The sequence below is a fragment of the Mastigoproctus giganteus genome, chromosome 9, assembly GCF_048544385.1.
Source record: "Mastigoproctus giganteus isolate SK-2022 chromosome 9, ASM4854438v1, whole genome shotgun sequence".
NCBI classification, from domain to species: Eukaryota; Metazoa; Arthropoda; class Arachnida; order Uropygi; family Thelyphonidae; genus Mastigoproctus; species Mastigoproctus giganteus.
Window position 1 is genome coordinate 78,620,381 of NC_143583.1, and position 24,074 is coordinate 78,644,454.

The 24,074-nt window shown below is 37.1% G+C and overlaps 1 protein-coding gene across 1 annotated transcript in view; it reads right to left on the reverse strand.

Moving 5' to 3' along the window:
• Positions 1-10,305: 10,305 nt before the first annotated feature.
• Positions 10,306-24,074, reverse strand: part of LOC150080477 (disintegrin and metalloproteinase domain-containing protein 10-like) — a 540,219-nt gene continuing 526,450 nt past the window's right edge. The window contains exon 14 of the mRNA XM_090380704.1: positions 10,306-10,584. Within this exon, the coding sequence (XP_090236830.1) occupies positions 10,306-10,584 (279 nt within the window). The remainder of the gene's footprint in view (positions 10,585-24,074) is intronic.

A 24,074-nucleotide genomic window follows, 5' to 3' on the forward strand; every position in this document is an offset into this window, starting at 1 on the left:
TAGAACTCTGATTCAGTTACTGTACAGTCGATGAGCTGTTATCATATAGTTATATGGAGAATGAGCGTTCCAGTACTATTTTTTTTAGCAATACACCTCTGGGCAATGAATGAGATTAGAATAACAGCATTAGAAAATAATTTTGATATTATTTGCATAGAGGAACCCTTTCATTCTTCACAGGGAGTGGGGCCCATAAAGTAATGGGATTTCCCACCTCGGCAAGAATTATTCATTTGCTTGACAAACCTCCAAAAAGTGCTTTATTGTTGTTTTAAATAACGATCTGGTTGTTACCAACATTACAGGTTTGTGCACGAACACTGTGACCTGTATAATGATTTCAATGCCTTTCCAAGTTTTTATATTGCGTCTGTCTACTGTCCGCCAACCGAAGACATACATTTGACTCTCCATCGTTTGGACAACATATGTACCAATTTTTCTTCTAAAAATCTTATAATAACAGTGGATCTAAATGTAAAATCCAACTTCTGGCACAGCGGTTTTACCGACCCTAGAGGATTGGCACACAAGGATTTAATTTTATCCTACAACTTAAGTGTGCAAAACTTTCCTGACAAGCCTTTTGCATTCTCTACCGGGAATGGCAAATCCAACATAGATGTCACTCTTACCACGGTCAAAATAGATGAAATTCTAAGTGATTGGGATGTTATCCCAAGCCTAGTAAATAGCAACCACCGTGCTATTGTATTTAGTTTGAAGCCAGGACAGCAATATGATTCACAGCTAGAAGACCTTAGACATTTCTCAATGACGAGCATTAAATGGAACAAATTCAAAGATTACCTTCTGAACATTTCCACTGCAGATGTAAACAATTTAAACATTATGATGGCAATGGAGTTTATAAATTTCATCCAGACCCACCTGTATTTGGTAGTGGAGCACTCAGCAAAAAAGAAAGCAGACCAGATGAACTTCTGTTCCTTGGTGGTCTTCAGTCTTAAGTAACCTGCGAAAGCAAGTACAACAGGCTAGAAAAGAATTCCAGCGACATAGGCGCATTTCAGCTGAGGATGTTCGGATTTACAGAGAAGCATACAGTAACCTAAGGAAAAACTATCAGAAGGCAACTGCCAACTCGAAAGAAAGGTGTTGGCAAAATTTCGTTATGGATATCGGAAACAAAATGGCTTGCAGGGATGTTTATAACACAGTTCAAGTATGTGGTCAAGAGACTCAAGACTGGATGTCTATGGTGGATTCCATAATTAATAACCTATTTCCCAAAGATTTAACAGATTCACCTGAACAATGAGCAAATGTGTCAAGATAATGAAATTTATGAAGGACCATCGGACACCGAACCCTTTACACTCCTGGAATTGGCCACTGCAGTTGCAAAGCTCAATGGTATTGACCTGGGCATTTGAGAATACAGTCACCGTAAAAATTTTTGAAGTTTTCCCACACATTCTTTTAAATTTCATGGATAAGTGTTTACTAGAAGGAATATTTCCACGTCAATGGAAAATAGCTCTACTCAAAATACTGCACAAGCCTGGGAGATCAATATTGGGTCTGTAAGCCTACTGACCTATTTCACTTTTAGCCAACCTGGGGAAGTTATTTGAGCAAATGTTAGCCCCAAGAATCCTAAAAATGCTAGAAGGACATCATTATGCTCAGAAGTGCAATACGGCTTCAAGAAAGGGCTGTCGGGTGAGGTTGCCATAAATCTTCTGATCAATTATGTGTCTAACTCAACTGCTAAATATGTACTTGTGGTGTTTGCAGACTTCGAGGATGCATTTGACACTTTATGATGGGAAAGTGCCCTCAGGAGCTTGAGATCCACAGACTGTGATGTGTATATCTACAGTGTTTTGTGATCGTACTTTAGTGATAGATATATTAAGGTTGTGGCTAAACATCTAATGTAGTGGGCTCAGGTTTCCAGAGGATGCCCCCAAGGATCAGTGTTGGGACCTATCCTCTGGAACACTGTACTAGATCAGTGCTTAATGAGGGAACACAATGGTACCAGAAGATAGCTTATGTGGATGACTTGGTGATTGAAAGGAAAGGGTTTCTGCTTCTGTAAAGGTGACTACAGTGGTCTCAGACAGTTTTTAATTTCTGTACAGTGGGACCAACTGATGACATTACCAACAGCAAATTCTAAGTGGGAAGCATTCAAGGAATTAATCGTGGAAGCTAATAGATGTTTCATACCTATAAAGAAATATTGTTCAAGGTATAGGCCTAAATGGTTGTCAAATGAACTAACGAGACTCGCGGCAGAGAAGAAAAATGACTGGGATGCATATAAGTTATCAGGAAGTGACACAGAAGCCAGCATGTAATCAAGTCACAAAGGAGATTAAGCAAGCGAAGGCAGATTACGAGAAATATTTGGCAACGGATGCTAAGAAAAACATCAAGGATTTCTTTATTTATATAAACTCTAAAAGTAAGGGGATGAATCAGATTGGTCCACTTGATATCTATGGTTTGACTGTTGATGATCCTGCTCAGATAGCAAACTGAATGAGTATTTTGCATCTACATTCACACGAGTAGTTAGTGATGTAGTTAGCTTAATGATTTTGTTATAACTGAGGGCAAAGTGGAGGAGAAATTGTTGAAGTTAAACATAAGAAAGGCACCTGGGGTGGATGGGATCTATCCAGTTATATTAAAGGAGGCAGCAAAGGAACTAAGCAAACCCTTAGCCATAATTATGGCTAAGATCTCCACGGACTGGAGATGTGCAAATGTATCCCCAATTCACAAAGGGGGATCGAAGGGTGACACGAGTAATTACAGACCAGTTAGTTTAATTTCTGTTCCAGGTAAAATAATGAAGTCACTGGTTAAAGATGCATTGCGGGATCATCTAGACAAGACTGCAGCAATAATTCAGACACAGCACAGGTTTGTTAAGGGAAATCCTTGTCTGACAAAGCTGATTGGCTACTATAATGTGGTTACAAAGGAACTGGATGCAAAAAATAATTTTTATATCATATACCCGGATTTCAGGAAAGCTTTTGACACTGTTGCGCATGGAAGACTACTGTACTAATTGGAGTAGAATGGTATTAAGGGTAAGTTGCTACAATGGTTAAAAGCGTGGTTGAGTGGGAGAAGACAGAAGGTGGTAATCAATGGGAACTGCTCTTCATGGACTAATGTTATTAATGGAGTTCCACAGGGTTCAGTGTTGGGCCCACTGTTGTTTTGTATATTTATCAATGATACTGATGAAGGTATATCAGGCTTAGTGTCAAAGTTTGCAGATGATACAAAGGTTGGCAGGGTTGTTAATGATAGTAATGGCAGTGTGCTACTGCAACAGGATCGAGAAAAGTTGGGCAGATGGGCTGAGAAGTGGCAATTGAAGTTGAACATTGACAAATGCAAAGTACTGCATTTGGGTAGAAGTAACCCCAGAGGAATGTAGTGACTGTGTGGTACTACACTTAGGGTGGTAGAAAATGAAAAAGACCTGGGAGTAATTGTGCAGTCAGATATGAAGTTTTCTGAGCAATGCAGACAGGCTGCAAGAGCAGGTCATGGGGTTTTGTCAATGATATACAAGAATTTTGCTAGCAGGAAAAGGAGGTGATTATCCTTTTGTATAAGGCAATGGCCAGGTCACACTTTGAGTACTGCATACAGGTCTGGAGGCCTCATTTTAGGAAGGATGTAGATTTGCTTGAGTGTGTACAGAGAAGGGAAACAAGATTAGTGAGGGGAATGAAGGGATCCTCTTACCATGAGAGGCTTAAGTTCTGCAAATTGTGGCAGCTGGAGACTAGGCACCTGTGAGGTGATCTGATTGAGGTGTATAAGGCCTTGAATGGGTTGAGCATGCTGAATTCTGATGGGATTCTTTCACTTTCTCAGATTACGAACCTAAGGGAACATAAATTAAAATTGTGGAAAGCCAGTTGTAGAATAGATGTGTGGAAATTTGCCTTTAGCCAGCGGGTGGTTGTGTAAATTTTTTTTTTTTTTTGGCTGATGCTACATAAGCTCATAACACTTGCTTTCTTGCATCACATGCCTCTATTACCATTACTATTGTGGCTGATGAAAGCACAAGGAGAATAACTGAAAAGAAAATACAGACTATCTTGGATGATTTGATGACATGGGCTTCACAAAAAACTTAAAATATTCCCCAGTAAAACCAGTTTTATGACTTTTAAGAACCATTTTAACCACAATAGACTGCCAAGAATCCGACTGAATAATTCCCATACCCTTATGTATCACAAACTAAGTATATGGGTATCAATTTAGATAACAAACTCAGTTTTCTGCCTCATGTGTCAAAACTCAGGGATAAGCATCCCATTTTTCTTCCAGCTCATGTATTAATGATCTTGGTAAAACACCTCCCACCATTCCTAACACGCTCCATTCAATGCCTCCTGTGGTCTTCCGTCAAAAGGATATCAGAAGGATTTTGATGAATCTTGATGCTAAGAAAGCTCCAGGTCCTGATGGTATTTCTCCACTTGTTCTCAAAACCTGTGCTCCTGAACTTACTCCTATTCTTTGCCGCCTTTTTTCACTTTCTTATTCCAAAGGTGTTTTTCCTTCTGCTTGGAAATTTGCTCATATCCAGCCAGTTCCTAAAAAGGGTGACAAATCCCTCCCATCCAATTATCGTCCCATTGCAATTACTTCTACTCTTTCTAAAGTAATGGAGAAATCAATTAACCGCCAACTCTTAAACTACCTAGAAACTTTCCGTCTGATCAACGATCGCCAGTATGGATTCCGTCAGTGTCGATCCACTGGTGATATTCTGGCTTATGTTACCCATTTATGGACTAATTCAATGGAAAGGTTCGGTGAAACACAAGTAGTTGCTCTTGACATCTCAAAGGCTTTTGATCGTGTTTGGCATAAAGGTCTTCTAAACAAGCTTCCATCTTATGGTTTGCCAACTGTTTTTAGTAATTGGTTATCCAGTTTTCTCTCTGATCGCTCACTGAAGGTGATGGTAGATGGCTCTCTGTCTTCTAACTTCTCCACTAATGCCGGTGTCCCCCAAGGTTCAGTTCTTTCCCCCACTCTTTTCCTCTTGTATATCAATGACCTTCTTCCATTGACTGGAAATCCTATCCATAGTTTTGCCGATGATAGCACATTGCATTCAACTTTCCATTTTGAGAAACCTTGTCCAGCTCAATCAGCTTTAAGTTCTCGAAAATCTGCTGCCAATTCCTTAAATGCCGATCTTCAGGTAATTCTCCAGTGGGGCAAAGACAACTTAGTTGATTTCAACCCTTCTAAAACTCAATCTTGTCTTATATCTCGCAAAAAGGATTCTTCTGCTCCTATGCTTATCTTTAGTGACACTCCAATTTCTAGGCAAAATGATATATCTCTTTTGGGGATTACCCTGACTTCTAATCTCTCTTGGCACAAGCACATTACAAATATTGCTTCCTCTGCATCTAAAAAACTTGGTTTTCTCTTTCGCTCTCGGCGTTACTTTTCTCCCAAACAGCTGCTCACTCTGTATAAATCGCAAATCCGCCCTGCCATGGAATATTGTTCCCACATCTGGGGTGGTGCCCCCAAAACCTCTCTCAGGCTTCTTGATTCCATTCAGAAGAGGGCAGTTCGGTTAATTAATGATTCATCTCTAACAGAGTCTCTCCACTCGCTGTCTCATAGACGCACTGTTTCTGCTGCATGCCTCTTCTACAGATACTTCCATGGGCACTGTTCTTCTGAATTGGCTTCTATAATTCCCGCTCTCTCTTTCAAAACAGTCCGAACACGTGCCGCCACCAGCCAACATCCATTTACTGTCCAACTTCAAACCCACAGAACCAACTTTTCATCTTCCTCATTTATTCATTCAACTGCCGTTTTCTGGAACAACCTTCCTTCATACGTATTTCCTGCAAATTACAATCTACAGAAGTTCAAGTCCAATATCAACAAATATCTTCTTTCGTCTTCTCAACCTCCAACCCAAGCACGGTACTAAGTACTATAGGTTTAATACCTCTCGTGTTTGGGGTTCTCATAAAAAAAAAAAAAAAAAAAAAATAAAATTTGTGTTTCACAGCCTCTGTCATAAGTCTCCAGGAAGGAGTGGGGATTATCAAGGAAAACCATATTCTTGCCTATTATATCATATGCAGTAAGGTTTTGGTATCAAAAAATATCAAAGGTTAAAGTGAAACAAACTTATCTCCACACAAAGCTCAGTTCTTCTGACGATCAATAATATTCCAAGGACTGTTTCAAATAATGCACTTCAAATACTTGGCGGTATGATCCCTGTGGATTTGTATGTTGCTTTCTGGGGTTTGATATACTATCTAAAAAAAGGTCAATCTAAGACAATGCTTGGTGTTACACCTGACCCAGCTAGTGAATTTAAAAGGGAGAAGAAAAGGATTTGGAAGGAATTTACTGGTGTTTGGCAAAGAGGATGGGACAGGAGCAAATTCGGGCTTGTTACAAGAAAGTATATCGCACAAGTGGAATTCACAACAACCTCTGGAGTTATTTCGTGGTTTAGGCTTTCTATGACAACTTTTTATCTGCTAACAGGGCTTGGGTCTCTCGAGCTAAGTTATCTGAGCATGGTCTGGACCCTGACCCGTACTGCACATGTGGGGAATATGAAACATGCAATCACGTACTTCTGAACTGTCCATTGTATTCTCAACCTAGAGCAGTTTTAATGTCCGTGGTTCCAAACTTAATGGAGAACAATGTAAATATCCTAGTTGAACACTGTGATAATTTTAATGCTCTGCAAATCTTCTCAAGAACTGTCTTTACACTGAGGACTAAGCTAAGAACTTTGGCTTTTCCTTGACTTTACAAAAGACAAAGGTTTTATGTGAAAACAGAAGATTTATGTAAATTCTTATAGTGTTGATATATGTTAATTAATGTTGTGTTGATTTATGTTAATTAATGTTGTGTTGATTTATGACAATTGGTATTATATACATTTCTGTTAATTGTTATTGTTAAGATTTGTTTCTGTGAAAGAGTTTGTAGCTATCTCAATGTGCTTAGGTTTAAAAGTTCTAGCAGACAGACTACATAGTGCTGTTAATTGAATGTGAAGGTGGTCTCTGTTGGGGGTAGAGGCTTGTGGAGGTTTCCTTGTGGAGTACTTATGTAGTTAAACTTAGTCCATTGTATGTAATCTAATTATATATTGGTTTTCCTGTTGTCAGGAATTCTGAGACTCTGAGCACATTTAAAACAAGTGATGTATATATCTGATTTATATAATAATTAGTTTCTCAGTGGTACTGAAGATAATTTGTGGAGGTTTCTCCACTTGACATCAAGATCGCTGGCACCCACCGGTATTGCACTACCTCCAGTGGGTGCGGGAATTGTGCATTTTAGCACGAACAGATAATGTAAATCTAGGCCTAGACAAGGGTATCAGGCAGTAGCTGCCTTGTATTGGCATTGGTGAGATGGTAATACCACACACGTTTTCAGGCCTGCTTCGTACAGGTTCTACGCCAGAACAGAATAACTAGGTGGAGATGGGCTTTTGCCTAGGAGCCACCCTCGATTCTGGGATACATGTACACAAAGCAACAGGAGGTCACATATAATATAATATCTTATATATGTATAATGAGGATGTTTGTTAATGTATATAAAATTGTATATATATATCTTCTTTGTAAGTTTTGTATATAATAACTGTGTACAAATAAATGGAAAAAAAAAAAAAAATGGAAATGCTGAAAAATCAAGTAGCTTTGCTGCAGCAAGTATGGTCATGTTGAATAATTCCAATTTCCATGTTATGATTTTTAAAGAATGAATTGTGAATAAACATTTTTCTAACTGGAGGAATGGCTGTTAGGGGAATTTTCACCATGTTCTTCAAACCTAACAGCAGTGGATTTCTTCTTGTGGGACGTGATGAAACTCAAATATGAAAAATTCAAAGAGCTGACTGATGACACATATACCTATTTCCATAAAAATATTCAATTATATTCAATTTGCCATGTTACTGTAAGAGAGATACTACCACTGGTTGTTATTTAAAAAGAGCTATTTTTTTTTTTTCAAATATCTCTGTGGACTTCACATGTAACAAATCCAAACATTGACAAATTTCTCTTAAGGAGTATATCAAGGTGTAGTAATAATTTTCTGAAACATTTTATCATTTTGCAGCTAGTAACATATAATTTTTAGCAATATTAAAAAAACAAACAAACAAAAAAAACTGATTAATAACTTGATAAGATTGTCATAGGTATAATTTTGTTCCATATTTTAATGGTCCATAAAAATAAGAAGGATATTTTTAAATGCAACACAAAAAATTAAAATTAATACTATTAAAATAAATTTTAATCACTTAAGTTTTTTTAACTATGAAAAATTACTGGTTGTAATCCTTATTATTACTATAAACTACTTCATTGAATGCAAAATAAAGAAATTTATTGCAAATCTATGTAACAGAAATTTTGTAACTATTGCAAATTCATAAAATTTAGAAAGTAGAAACTTAACAGGTTATGTTATGGTCTTTACTTTAAGACCTTCCTTGGTGGAAAAATAATAGAAACTTAAGTGTCATAATAACAAAATTATATGTCATACTGTTCTACAGTTCTTCTTACTGCTAAACATTCATTCATCAAGTAGTAATACTATACTATACTTATCCCCCAATTTTTCTATTAAACATTCAAGTGATCTCCACTGAACAGGCTAACAGGCCATAGAAGTAGTTGTAGGGCAGTATACCATGTAAGCTTATATGCCATTCAGATCAGTTAGTTACCATTGATTTGAAACCTGTGAAAATCTAAAGGTAAATACCATAAATATGGTCTATTAGTCAATACTTTTTTCTAAATTTGTAATAATTCCAAAATTATTACAAAGTAATCACATAAAGAAATTTATAATAAATTTCTTTGTTTAGTTTGTTCTAAGTTTAAGTATATAATTGCATGAGATATAACATGCTCTTCAATGCTCATATCAGAAGGACAAAAAACTACTACAATAAATCTATGATCATAAAGTTAAAAAAAATTAAAATGTTCACTATGTTTTTTTTTCTTTTTTCATTATCAAGACAATTAGTATTTTTGATTAATTTCACCAAGCAGTAACCTATACTTATCCCCCAATTTTTTTATTATACATTCAAAAGATCTTCATTGAAAAGGTCTGTTGGCCTGTTCAATGAAGATCTAATTCTAATGAAGATTCCACCTAAATCTTTAGGTGGAATTAATACTTTCAGTCATGCCTACTTAGGGATTAATGAAGATTTAAATTTGTAGTAGAAACACCAAGGGGGAAAAACTTTTCATGAAAGGTATTACAATTTTAGAATGCAAAAGAGTTAAAAAAAAAAAAAAAAAAAAGTGATTAATTAAGCAAGGAAAATTTTGATAATTACACTTAATAGTAATAAGGAATAAAATTTAAATTACTGAAGGATGTATTCTCAATTTCTGTTTGAAATACATTAACATTATATCACTGAAATTTCACTTTTTTACTGCTTTATAAATGAAAATGAAAACTGAACTAACAATATCGTAATAAACATCTCTGGTAAAGTTCCAATTTATGCTATTAATTAGTGGACATTTATTCACTGAAGTTGTCCCTGCCTGTCAGGAATATCTGTACCAATCCTTTGATGCACAATGCTGAAAGTGACAGATTTACCATCATATGTCCTTTGATAGCCTGCTGTAATAGATTTCAATGGAGTTTACAAAAGAAATGTCACTAGAAGAACTTGACAATCCTCGATTCTTCAAAATTTGGATGTTTTTTCCATTATTGTCATTTTAAATTTTATGTAATATTTTAAAAACATACCTAAAGTACCAGATAATTGTACATCACTTCTTATGAGAATACATTTGTTAGGAAAACTAAACTGGACTAATTTAGTATACTAAACATTTTGCATTACTATGTCTCAGCACCACATGTAACCAGGGAAAAATATCAAAAATTGTTGTAAGGCAATAGAATGTTGAGCTTCTTTTATATATAAACATAAGCAAGCCAGAGTTCATTCTGACAACTTGGAAATATAATGGTTCAAGCAAGTATTTCTGTTTATTTACATGTGCTTGTGGCATCAGGCCAATTCCTACTCCCACAGGTAAGCAGATGACCAAGATGGAAAAAAGACATCTTATCAAGAAGAGAGTAAAATAGCCATTTTCCTTTCTAGAGGTGGGAGACTTTCTCTTGGCCACATTGGAGGAACCACATAGAAGCTGCACATCATGGAAACATTTTAATTATGGGAACGTCATGTTCTCAAACCCAACCATTTCCATTCATTGACAATGGTCTGTCTCGATGTTGAAAAGATAGACTAGTTTTAACAAAATTAGTTGTTGTTTTTTTGTTACCAGAAGTCTGTGCCAAAGCTGCTGCAATACTTTGGTTTGAAGCCACAGCTTGTGCTCTTGCTTTAGCCACTGCATGATTACTACTAGAACGGAAATTATGTATAGTCCTTTCTGATATATGGTCAGCATCTGTCAGTCCCTTTATTTGTTCTGTTTTTTTCCCAAAAACTTTAACAACGATTCCCTAAAAAAAATTAATACATATTAAAACAGATATAAAGTATACTATCATAACTTTAAATTTATAGTTGCCAAATAATGATTTAAACTAAATTTAAAAAACAAACTATGAACAATAATAAGAATATGACTGCAATTTTTTATAATGAACAACTTCATGTGGCAAGACAAAATGCTGCTTGAACAACATGATAAAACTGTGATGAAGTGTCCCACCTTGGATGGTGGATTGCTGGGGTTTTCAAGGACTGGTAGGAGTCATTACAGAACAAATAAATACATGGGCTGTGTTAGGGTAACTAAGAATAAGAATAGGTGCATGAATAGGTGTCTGGAGGCCTCATTTTAAGAAGGATTGAACATGTACACCAATTCTAGGAGTATAGTAAATAAATTTGATGAATTTGAAGTGCTGGTCAAGACATCAAAGGTGGACACTGTTGGGATATCAGAGACATGGTGTCAAACAGATACAAGCAGTGCATAATTGGAATTTTGGAAGTACAATGTGTACACAAAGGATAGACAGAACAGCATCAGTAAAGGCACACGATGTAAGAAAGCAAGCTTATACAGCATCAGCCAAAACACACACACACACACACACACACACACACACACACACACACACACACACACACACACACACACACACACACACACACACACACACACACACACACACACACACACCATTTCACCCACATCCATTCGCTCCAAATGTTTGTCTAGTTCTGCTTTGAATCTATTTAAGCTATCGACTTCTACAACAACAGATGGAAATTTGTTCCAGCAATCAACCACCCGCTGGCTAAAGGCAAACTTCCGCACATCTATCCTACAACTGTCTTTCCTCAATTTGGATTTATGCCCTCTCAGGCAATTATTCTGAGCAAGAGGAAGAATCCCATCAGCACTGAGCATGCTCAAACCATTCTAGGCTTTATACACCTCAATCAGATCACCTCGCCGGTGCCTAGTCTCCAGACACTGTAATTTGAAAAACTTAAGCCTTTCTTCATAAGAGCAACCCTTTGTTCCATTCACTAAACTTGTTGCCCTTCTCTGTACTCATTCCAACAGGTCTACATCCTTCTTAAAATGAGGCCTCCAGACCTGTATACAGTACTCAAGGTGTGGCTGACCATTGTCTTATACAAGGGGATAATCACCTCCTTATCCCTGCTAGAAAAATTCCTATGTATCATTGACAAGACACTATCAGCTACTCTTGCAGACCATCTACGCTGTTCAGAAAACTTCATATCTGCCTGCACAATTAACCCCATGTCCTTGTCACTCTCTACCACTGTCAGTGTAGTACCACACAGTTTACATGTTACTCTGGGGTTACTGCTTCCCATATGCAGTATTTTACATTTGTCAATGTTAAACTTCAGTTGTCAACTCTCAGCCCATTTGCTCAACTTTTCTAGATCCTGTTGCAGCAGCGTACTGTCATTACTGTCATTAACAACCCTGCTGACCTTCACATCATCTGCAAACTTGGACATTAAGCCTGATATACCATCATCAGTATCATTAATGAATACAGAAAACAACAATTAGATAGTATGAATCAGAGCTGTAATACTCAATATGTTCTACGTTGATAATGATATTAGTAAATTAATAAGAGGAGTTTACCTCAATATAGTACGTGGAACACTTCCGTATGATACCCTCCAGAAATTAAAACGGAAAAAACGAAAAAATCGACAACTTACCGGTACATTAAAGTAAAATATAAATAATTAAAGTAAATTATAAATAATTAAATAATCAATTTAACACAATTCAAAATCAATTCAAAACAATTAAAATTCAAATTAACGCAATTAAAAGAATCTAACGAAAATATTCAAAACGATTTTCCTTCCTGAAGCTGACAATGCTTTTCGACCGACTGTCGTGATCACAGGAATGAAAATTATCGAATCAGGCTAAACCTGCAACTTAAATAGTGATTATGTGTCTTCGCGCATGCGCGTAAAGGTCCACGCATCGGAGATCAAATATGGCCGCCGAACATTAACAGAATTCTCGTGTAATTTAATTTCAACGGTTTCTGCAATTAATAGTCGCGTATAATTACGTTGAACGTTAAGTATTTTGGCCTCGTTAAATAAAAAAGTATGTTTTTCGTTAATGGCATGAAAGGCTAATTCTGACGCTGCTGAACGAGAAGCACGAACAGAGGCTTCGTGTTGATTTACACGGATATTAAGAGAAAACCGCGTGGAACCCTGATAAGACGAGTCGCAATCACCGCAAGAAATGTTGTATACTAGATCATTAATTTGTGTTGCGAACGCCGAAAGAACCGAGCGATTGTTCAGTATAGTGTGTAACTTCCGTATAGGCCTAGCTATAATTTTAAATTCGGTATCTTTAAAGAATCTGTTAAGCTGTTTGTGCCACTGTTCAACATATGGGACAGAAATAAAGTATTTTTTGATATTACTATTGTTGATTGGTGCAGTATTTTGTATCCTATCCTTAGCTTGTACCCTAATTCGATTTATTGTGTTAATGGGATAACCCCTGTTCAAGAATCTGCTAGTTAATATTTGTATTTCTGAGTCTAAAGCAGAATCCGTCGTTGAATATTTATAGGCATTTAGAAATTGATTAAAGATAATCGATCTTTTGTAGGTGAACGGGTGGTAGCTATTATAATGTAGAAGCATACCGGTGTTTGTGGGTTTTCGATAGATGCTAAATTGTATTTTGTTCGAGTCCCGGGTAAGCGTGAAATTTAGAAAGTTTAATGACTTAGTATCCGTATCTTCCCTTTCCAATGTAAATTTGAGTCTAGAATGAATATTGTTAAACGAATGTAAAATATCTTGGATAGTACTACTATCGGTAATAACTAGAACATCGTCTAAATACCTCCCATAGTATGTGATACGGGGACGAAAAGGTGTCAAATGTATCTGCTCAATCGTTGAGAGATAGATCTCTGACATTAAGCCACTCAGGCTCAAACCCATTGGTAATCCAAAAATTTGTTTGTACACCTTGTCTCGAAAGGTGATGTAGTTAGCCTCAACTAATAGTTTAATTAAGTGAAAAATCTCCTTTATAGGCAGCTTCGTATAATTAATCGGTGTCGAGTTTTTATTTAACATATCCCAAATAATATCTAATGTGTATTCAACGTTTACATTCGTATATAATGATGTAACATCTAATGAGAATAAATTGTCATTGTCGCCGAGTCTACAGTCTTTAAGATTATTAAATAATGTATCGTAATTCTTAATCCCAAATTGTATAACCTGTCTAAAAGGTTTTTTAATGTTATATACATGTGTGGCTAAGGCTGAAAATGCCGAGTTCCTGTAGGAAACAATAGGTCGAATCGGAAATCCAGGCTTGTGTAATTTTACCTGACCAAAAAGTGCAGGAATATTGTATGTTCTGGACTTCAATTCCTTCAACTGAACCATAGTAATGTAGTCGTTTTTACGATACGTGGTTAACGTTTTATTGTATTGATTTACCAAATTGGTAAACAGTGTCGGGTCCACTTCACAATAAGTGGAGCTATCAGATACAACTGAATCTAACTTATTAATATAATCATGTTTATCTAGTATTACCACTGTATCTCCTTTATCTGCCCTCTGTATAATAATGTCCTTATTTTCTCGAAGTTCTCGTAAAGCTGAACTGTCATGTGTATTCAATTTAGGAAGTCGTGTTTCTTTTATGTTATTCACTACTTGGTTAACTTGTTGAATAAATACATCTTTTTGTGGAACACTACGAAGTCCAAATTCAAAATCAATTACGCATTGTTTTTTTGGCAGCTTTCGAGGTGGTAAATTATAATTTAATCCTTTGGATAAAAGTGAAATCTGGTCCTGCGATAGTGTACACGAGGAAAGATTTGTAACCTGTTGATGTGTCGGTTCGTTGGATACTGGGTGAGGGGGTGTTCGTGAAAACAACAATGGATCCAACACTGAACATTGGGAATATCCACTAATAACATTAATCTATGAAGAGCAATATCCATCAATTACCACTGTCTGTTTTCTCCCACTCAACCATCCCTTTTTCCATAGCAGCAATTTGCCTCCAATACAACACTGCTCCAATTTGTGCAGCAGTTTTCCATGTGCAATAGTATCAAAAGACTTTCTAAGATCCAAATATATGATATCAAAATCATTCTCTGCATCCAGTTCCTTTGTGTCCACATCATAGTATCCAATCAAATTGGTCACACAAGACTTCCCCTTAAAAAACCCATGCTGTGTACGAGCTATAACTGAAGTCTTGTCTAGATGATCCTGCAATGCTTCTTTATCCAGTGCCTACATTAATTTCCCTGGAACAGAAGTTAAACTAACAGGTCTGGAATTACCTGTCTCTCCCCTTTGATCCTTCTTTGTGAATTGGGGTCACATTTGCAGTCCATGGATACCTCCCATAAGTCCAAGGAAGCTCTCATAATTATGGCTAAGGGTTTGCTTACTTCCTTTGCTGCCTCCTTTAATATAACTGGATAGATTCCATCCGTCCTAGGTGCCTTTGTTATGTTTATCTTCAATAATTTCTCCTCCACTTTACTCTCAGTTATTACAAAATTATCTAGTTTACTGCCAGAGTTTAATACACCTTTGGCACTGCACTCCCTGAATAACTTCTCATGTGTGAATATAGATGCAAAATATTTATTTAGTTTGTTAGCTACCTAAGCAGAATCATCAACAGTTGAACCATTGATATCAAGTGGACCAATCTGATTCACCCTCTTCCTTCTAGAGTTTACATAAGTAAAGAACTCTTTGCTGCTTTGCCAAAGATTTCTTGTAATCTGCCCTTGCCTGCCTAACCTCCTTTGTGACTTGGTTACAGACCAGCTTATATCTATCATAGGCTTCTGTGTCACCTGTTAATTTATATGTATCCCATGCATCTTTTTTCTCTGCCACATGTCTAATTAGTTCAACTGATATCCATTTAGGCCTAAATCTTGAACAATATTTCTTAGTTGATATGAAAAGCCTAGTAGCTTCCAAGATTAATTCTTTGAATGCTTTCCATTTTGAATTTGCTGTTGGTAACATCATCAGTTGGTCCCACCATACTGATAATCAGATCAAGAATATTACTCCCTCTAGTTGCCTCCTGAACACGCTGCTGTAGAAAACCATCATCCAATAAATCCACAAAAGCTTTGCTAGTGTGTGAGTGACCAACCCATAAATTCCAGTCAATATTTGGAAAATTAAAATCCCCCATGATAGGACACTCTGATTTACTGGCTCACTCTATTTCTCTGTACAGTGTTATGTGTTATTTTGGTTTTTAGGACACACTGCACACATTGTACTCCCAAAATTACAGTTCTGCATTCCTTATATCTGTGTGACACCACGTTCTGATATCCCAATAATATCTGCCTTTGATGTTTTGAGAAATACCTCAAATTCATCAAATTTATTTACCAAATTCCTAGCATTGGTGTACACATGAGTATACATGCACCTGTTCCTATTCTTAGCTACCCTAACACAGCCCATGTATTTATTTGTTCCACAATGACTCCCAGCAGTCTCTGGAATCCCCTGCACCTTGTTTTCCAGGCTGCTGCTCATTTCAATAGAAGCAGTGCAAGAATCACTTTCACCTCTGCCAGCAGCTACTGTTAATCTATTAGTCTGTGTATCACCCCAAGCTAGCAGTTTTCTGACCCACCTAACTCTGTCTCGATAGCATCAGCAAATATTATTGCACCCTTTCTATTGAAGTGTACCCATCCCTGTAGAAGCAGTCTCTCCTGTTAACAAACACAGACTAGGCTGTGAAAAATTCTATCTCTTGAGCCTTGCACAATCTCTTCAGGGCCGAATCGATCGACAAGGCTCTCATCATATACTCCCTCCTATAGTGTCTGGACAGATTTGCAGACACTTTCAAATTCAACTCTAACTCGCAGATTTTTTTCAACATTGACCTGTACTTGTTAAGTTATTCTGCCAGTCTCCTACTCTTAATATCATTAGTGCCAATGTGTACAACAATATCACCCTTTGTTCCCTTAAAAGATGATATCTGCTCTACAAAATTATCAACCTTTGCTCCTGGCAGATATATCCTAGTCCTGTTCCACCTATTCTTTTTGCACAATATGTTCCCAGTTTCCCTAAAAATGGTGCCACCGACAACAACTAGTTCCTTTGGGACCAATGCATCCTGCCTTGGGGGTTGCCGCTGTGTTGCATGATGTTCAAGTGCAAGCTCTGGCATTGATGTGGGCAGCTGAGAGCTTGATGGGCCCCTCAATTTAAATCCTTTGTGGGCATCCACCCTGTCCTTCAAGCTCTCATATAGGCCCATAACAATGCTGAGTTGGCACCTGATTTCTTCACACTCCTTCCATCATGCACACACAAAGACATTCCACTTGGCAATATCACGTCCCATTGCTGATTGCTTTGCAAACAACAAACAAGCAATGCATTTCAAAAGGCCGTGATTCAGAGGACAACTCCCCCCCCCAACTCCCATTAGTTTGAGCCTTTTGCTTTGCTCTGGTCTCAGTCATGATTTCTATTCAATTTAAAATAAAATTCCAATACAAAATATAACCCTAAACTTATATCCCAATGCAGTTATAACACTATATATATGTATTTCAGAATCGAATATTATCTCCATGTTACGTTATACGACTTTCTTATCTCCTGTCAAGTTATGTATTAATTTATAATGTTACGTTTGAAAAACTAGGTGGTTATATGTATTAATTAAAAAAGTACAAATTAATTGACAACAAAATTTAATATGATTAGTAAATTTTACTGATTAATTGATGCTACTATACTCGCTATTTAGTTTTACATTAAACCTTACATTATTTAGTTCGAGGTATACATTGTATCATATAACAATGGCAGCAAGGTATGAATGGTAAATCTACGGACACAAGGTAATAATTACTTTCAAAATCACGCTATCTAAATTCAAAATAAACCACAGAGCTTGACTAGGTCTATAAGCTATTTATAGAAAATAATTTAATATAACAATTAAGTCAATAAAACGGCTAAATATAATTAAAAACTTAGCGTTAGCGGGAGGTTCAAAACTTGTCCAACACGTGGATTAGATACCCTTGCCGATACTAAGTAATAACCTACAAAATCTCTGTCTAAGTTCAAATTAAACTAAAGTATTGTTACTAGGAATATAAAGCACTTCTAGAAAATAAATTAATTTAAGTCAATAAAAAAGCAAAAATTTAAGAAACTTCTCTATTAGCTGGAGCCATAAAAACTTTGCCTATTCACATGTACTCTCATACAGAATGAGTAAAGAAATTATATTTATAGGAGTAGTATTTTAAGGATATGTTAACTTATATCATTAATTTAGGCCAGGTGCCAACACAAGATAACATATCAGATGAGGTGTAAAGAGAAAGAAATTTTATTTATAGAGAAACCTCAAGAGTAAAGAGGGATGACTAAGATGATAACTAGAGAGTAATTAAGGTAGAATGAGTGATTTGTAGCAAATATTACTGATGTAAGAGGATACCAGTTGTAATAAATTTCGTGGGTTAAAGCTAAGAGATCTAACAAAGTACTAAGAGTTTAAATTAGTTTTACTGATGATAGCAATAAAAAAAAAAAATAGTAATGGCAGAGAATGATTGAGAAATCATAGATGATTCATATTAAATAAAATACAACTGATTCAAACTGATGTTAATAATTCTTAATTGGGAATAGTTGATGAGAGAGAGAGATAGTGCAGGGTACTGTAGTATGGTTCAAATATATGGAAATTGGTATGCTTGTATGTAATTATTTGTTTTTTTTTTATGTAAATGCTGTATATAATGTTCATTAAAGGTTGTAAATTTTTTGTAACTAAATGTGTGTCTTTATTGTTTTGCTAACACCTGCTTGAAGAACACTGGATTCAGTAATGGACAGTTTTAGGCATGTGAATTAAAATAGCGGCTAAAGGTAAACAAGTAATTTAAATAATATAAGAAAGCAAACAGGGACAGCAAGACTAGGTAGAGGGTGTCATTTGAGAACAGGAGTGAAAGGGTTGCTGAGGGCAAGAACAATAGCACCGTGAAATGGGATTACAAAGTATCTCTTTTGATCTAAGTCACTGTTAGGAAGTAAACAGGAAATGAGTGGACTTCCAGTGTTTGCATCAAAAAGAAACACCGTTAGGGTGACTGATATATAGCAAGGGAGGAGGGGTTATGCTGTTAGTTCAGAAGCACATAAAATCTAAAGAAGTGCATCCAGTTGGCATAGATGGTCAATGTAATGTTGAGTCAGTTTGGAGTGACGTAAGCACTAGGAAAGCAAAAATGAGAGTAGGAGTATGTTATAGGCCTAATGAATCTGACGAGGACAACAAACAACTGTACAGAGAAATAGAGTGGACAAGTAAGTCAGATTGTCTAATAATGGGGGATTTTAACTACTCAGATATTGACTGGAGCATGTGGGTTGGTCACTCGCACACTAGCAAGTCTTTTGTGGATTTATTGGATGATTGTTCTACAGCAACATGTTAGAGAGGCAACCAGAGAGAGTAACTCTTGGTCTGGTTATCAGCAGATTCATGCATTCAGAATTTATGCATGAATCTGCTGATTATTCATGCATTAAGAATTTGCAGATGAAGGAACCACTGGGTGACGTGATCACAGTATACTAATGTGGGATTTACTTAAAGATATTACTACATCAGGGGTAAAGGGAAGGGTTTTTACTTCCGTAAAGGTGACTACAGTGGTCTCAGACTGTTTTTAAATTGTATACAGTGGAACCAACTGATGATGTTACCGGCAGAAATTCTAAATGGGAAACATTCAAGGAAGTAATCATGAAAGCTATTAGGCTTTTCATACCAATTAAGAAATACTGTTCAGGGTTTAGCCCTAAATGGATGTTAGATGAATTAATGAAACTCGTGGCAGAGAAGAAAAATGCATGGGATGCAAATAAATTATCAGGCAACTCAGAAGCCTATGACAGTAATAAGCTGGTCTGTAATCCAGTCACAAAGGAAGTTAGACAAGTAAAGGCAGATTATGAGAAATCTTTGGCAAAAGATACTAAGAAAAACAGCAAGGGCTTCTTTAGTTATATAAACTCTAGAAGGAAGGAGATGAATCAGATTGGTTCACTTGATATCGATGGTTCCACTGTTGATAATCCTGCTCAGATAGCTGATAATCTGAATGTGTATTTTGCATCTACATTCACACGAGGAGTTATTAAGGGAGGGAAATGCCAGAAGTTTATCAAACTGTAACAGGGTGCTTAATGATTTTGTAATAACTGAAAGCAAAGTGGAGGAAAAATTGTTGAAGTTAAACATAAGAAAGGCACCTGGAGTGGATGGGATCTATCCAGTTATATTAAAGGAGGTGGCAAAGCAACTAAGCAAACCCTTAGCCATAATTATGAGAGGATAATTATGTCTGTGAGGACTTCCCATTGGACTCCGGGAAAGTTCCCATGGACTGGTGATATGCAAATGTATCCCCAATTTACAAAGGGGGATCTAAGGGTGACACATGTAATTACAGACATGTTAGTTTAACTTCTGTTCTGGGAAAAATAATGGAGTCACTGGTTAAAGATGCATTGCAGGATCATCTAGATAAGACTGCAGTAATAATTCAGACAGAGCATGAATTTGTTAAGGGAAAGTCTTGTTTGACAAATGTGATTGGATACTATGGGGTGGTTACAAAGGAACTGGATGCCAAAAATAATTTTGATATCATATACTTGGATTTCAGGAAATCCTTTTGACACTGTTGTGCATGGAAGACTGCTGTACAAATTGGAGCAGTATGGTATTAAGGGTAAGTTGCTACAATGGATAAAAGGATAGTTGAGTGGGACAAGACAGAGAGTGGTAATCAGTGGACGCTATTTTTTGTGGACTAATGTTATTAGTGGAGTCCCCCAGGGTTCGGTGTTGGGCCCGGTGTTATATTTTGTATATTTATCTATTATATTGATGAAGATATATCAGGCTTAATGTCGAAGTTTGCAGATGATACAAAGGATGTCAGGGTTGTTAATGGACAGTAATAGCAGTGCGCTACTGAAACAGGATCTAGAACATTTGGGCTGATGGGCTGAGAAGTGGGAACTGAAGTTTAATATTGACAAATGCAAAGTACTACATATGGGTAAAAGTAACCCTAGAGAAACGTACCATCTATGTGGTACTACACTTAGGGTGGTAGAAAAAAAAAAGCGGGAGTAATTGTGCAATCAGATATGAAATTTTCAGAGCAGTGCAGACAGGCTTCCAGAGAAGGTGATGGAGTATTGTGAATGATATAAAGGATTTTTGCTAGTAAGGAAAAGGAGGTGATTATTCCTTTGTATAAAGCAATGGTCAGGCAATGCCTTGAGTACTGCGTACAGGACTGGAGGCCTCCTTTTAGAAGGATGTAGAGTTGCTTGAGTGAGTACAGAGAAGGACAAGATTGGCGAGGGGAACGAAAGGGTGGTCTTACGAAGAAAGGCTTAAGTTCTGCAAATTTCAGCATCTGTAGATTAGGCACCTGTAAGGTGATCTGATTGAGTTGTATAAGGCTTTGAATGGGTTGAGCAGGCTCCATTAGCATTAGTAGAGTCACATGATGCAAGAAAGAAAGCTTATATAGCATCAGCCAAAAAAAAAAAAAAAAAAAACCCTTACAATTTCACTGATCTATTCATTCCAAATGCTTGTCTAGTTCTGCCTTGAATTTATTTAAGCTATCAACTTCCACAACAACAGATGGAAGTTTGTACCGTTCGAAACTTGCTGGCATTGTGTAGTAACAATATAGAATAGCATTACATATATCTCGAACTTGATACCGTAATAAGTAGCACTATAGTAGCAATCTGTTAGCTTAATACAGTACTGGCAATTAATCAATTACATTTATAAATCCTTTTAATTTTTATTGTTAATTAAATTGTATTTAAACAGAAATCATGCCCCAGTCTAGAGCAGCAAAGCAATGTGCACAAAATAGTGAAAGTGCTGTGGTTTGCGGGAGAACCGAATGAGACGATTCTCCAACATATCACAGTCTAAAAAAATGTGACATGTTTGTTGATTTCTCTCTCTCTCTCTCTCTCTCTCTCTCTCTCTCTCTCTCTCTCTCTCTCGAAAAGGACAATCTAACCATGGAGGATGTCTTTGTGTCTGCTAGGTGCAGAGAATGTGAAGAAAAAAAAAAGTAAAAAGTAAAGTGCAGCCATTATCAACCCACTGCAGGATGGAAGCCTCCTCAACAATTCATGCTGAGGGAAATGGACCATAATCTGCCACGCTGGTCCAGTGCGGGTTGGCAGATCGACAGTATTCAGCAGTCAGGGGATTGAACTCTGGTCTATTCGAAGAGCGTGTGTTACTGCACTCCCGCTCCTGACCACTCGGCTATGGAGGTGAAGAAATTAGATGCCAACTCAGTGTTCTGATGGGTGTCTATGAGAGCTTGAAGAGTCGGGTGGATGCCCTCAAAGGAATTAAAATGGGGCCCATCAAGCTCTCAGCTGCCCAACTCAACACCAGAGCTCACTCTTATGCACCAGGCAACACAGCGGCAACCTTCAGGGCAGAATGCACTGGTCCCACAGGAGCTAGTTATTGTTGGTGACTCAATTGTCAGGGAAATGGGAAATATATTGTGCACAAAGGATAGGTGGAACAGGACCAGGGTATGTCCAACCAGGGGCAAAAGTAGATGACGTAGAGCACATATCTTTTAGGGGCACAAATGGTGATATCGTTGTACACGTTGGCACTAATGACATCAAGTGTAGGAGATGTGCGAATTTACTTGGCAAGTACAGGTCAATGCTGAAAAAACATTGTGAGTTAGGGTTAAATTTGAAAGTGTCTGCAATCCTGCCCAGACATGATAGGAGGGAGTATATGATGAGAGCTTGTCAAACAATTCGGCACTGGAGAGATTGTGCAGGGCTTATGGGGGGTAGAATTTTTCTCAGCATGGTCTGTGCTTGTTAACAGGAGAGACTGCTTCTACAGGGATGGGATACACTAAAATAGAAAGGGTGCAAGAATATTTGCTGATGCTATCAAGGCAATGTTAGGTGGGTCGGAAAACTGCTAGCTTGGGGAGATTCACAGATTAATAGTAGGCAGAGGTGGAAATGATTCTTGCACTGCTTCTATTGGAATGAGCAGCAGCCCGGAAAGCAAGTTGCTGGGGATTTCAGGAACTGCTGGGAGTCACGAAACAAGTAAATACATGGGATGTATTAGAGTAACTAAGAGTAAGAACAGGTGCATGTATACCAATGCTAGGAGCATAGTAAATAAATTTTATGAATTTGAAGTGCTGGTTAAGACATCCAAGGTGGATATTGTTGGGATATCAGAGATGTGGTGTTACTCAGATATAAGGGATGCAGAATTGGAATTTGGGGAGTACAATGTGTACAGAAAGGATACACAGAATAGGAAGAGGGGGGGGATTATGCTGTTAGTTAAGAAACACATAAAATCTAAGGAAGTGCATCCAGTTGACATAGATGGATAGTGCAATGTTGAGTCAGTTTGGTATCACACAAGCACTAGCAAAGCAAAAATGAGGGTTGGAGTTTATTATAGGCCTAATGACTTTGATGCATACAATAAAAAATTATACAGAGAAAAAAGAGTGGGCCAGTAAATCAGAGTGTCTTATAATGGGGGATTTTAACTTTCCAGATACAGACTGGAATTTATGGGTTGGTCACTCGCACACTAGCAAGGCTTTTGTGGATTTATTGGATGATTGTTTTCTACAGCAGCATGTTAGAGAGGCAACAAGAGGGAGTAACACTCTTGATCTGATTATCAGCAGTGATTATTCATGCATTAAAAATTTAGAGATAAAGGCACCACTAGGAGGCAGTGATCACAGTGTACTGATGTGGGATTTACTTAAAGATGTAACTACCATCAGGGTTAAAGGGAAGGGTTTTTGCTTTCATAAAGGACACTACAGTGGTCTAAGAGATTTTTTAAATTCTTTACAGTGGGATCAACTGATGATGTTACCAACAGCAAATTCTAAATGGGAAGCAATCAAGGAAGTAATTTTGAAGCTACTAGGCTTTTTGTTCCAACTAAGAAATACTGCTCTAGGTTTAGGCCAAAATGGATGTCAGATGAACTAATGAGACCTGTGGCAGAGAAGAAAAATGCAGCAGATGCACATAAATTGTCAGGCGACATAGAAGCCTATGCTAGATACAAGCTAGTCTGTAATCAAGTCACAAAGCAGGTTAGGCAAGAAAGGCAGATTATGAAACATCTTTGGCAAAGGATGCAAAGAAAAACAGCAAATACTGCTTTACTTATATAAACTCTAAAAGGAAGGGGATGAATCAGATTGGGCCACTTGATATCACAAATAGCTGCCGAACTAAATGAGTATTTTGCATCTACATTCACACATTAGGAGTTATTCAA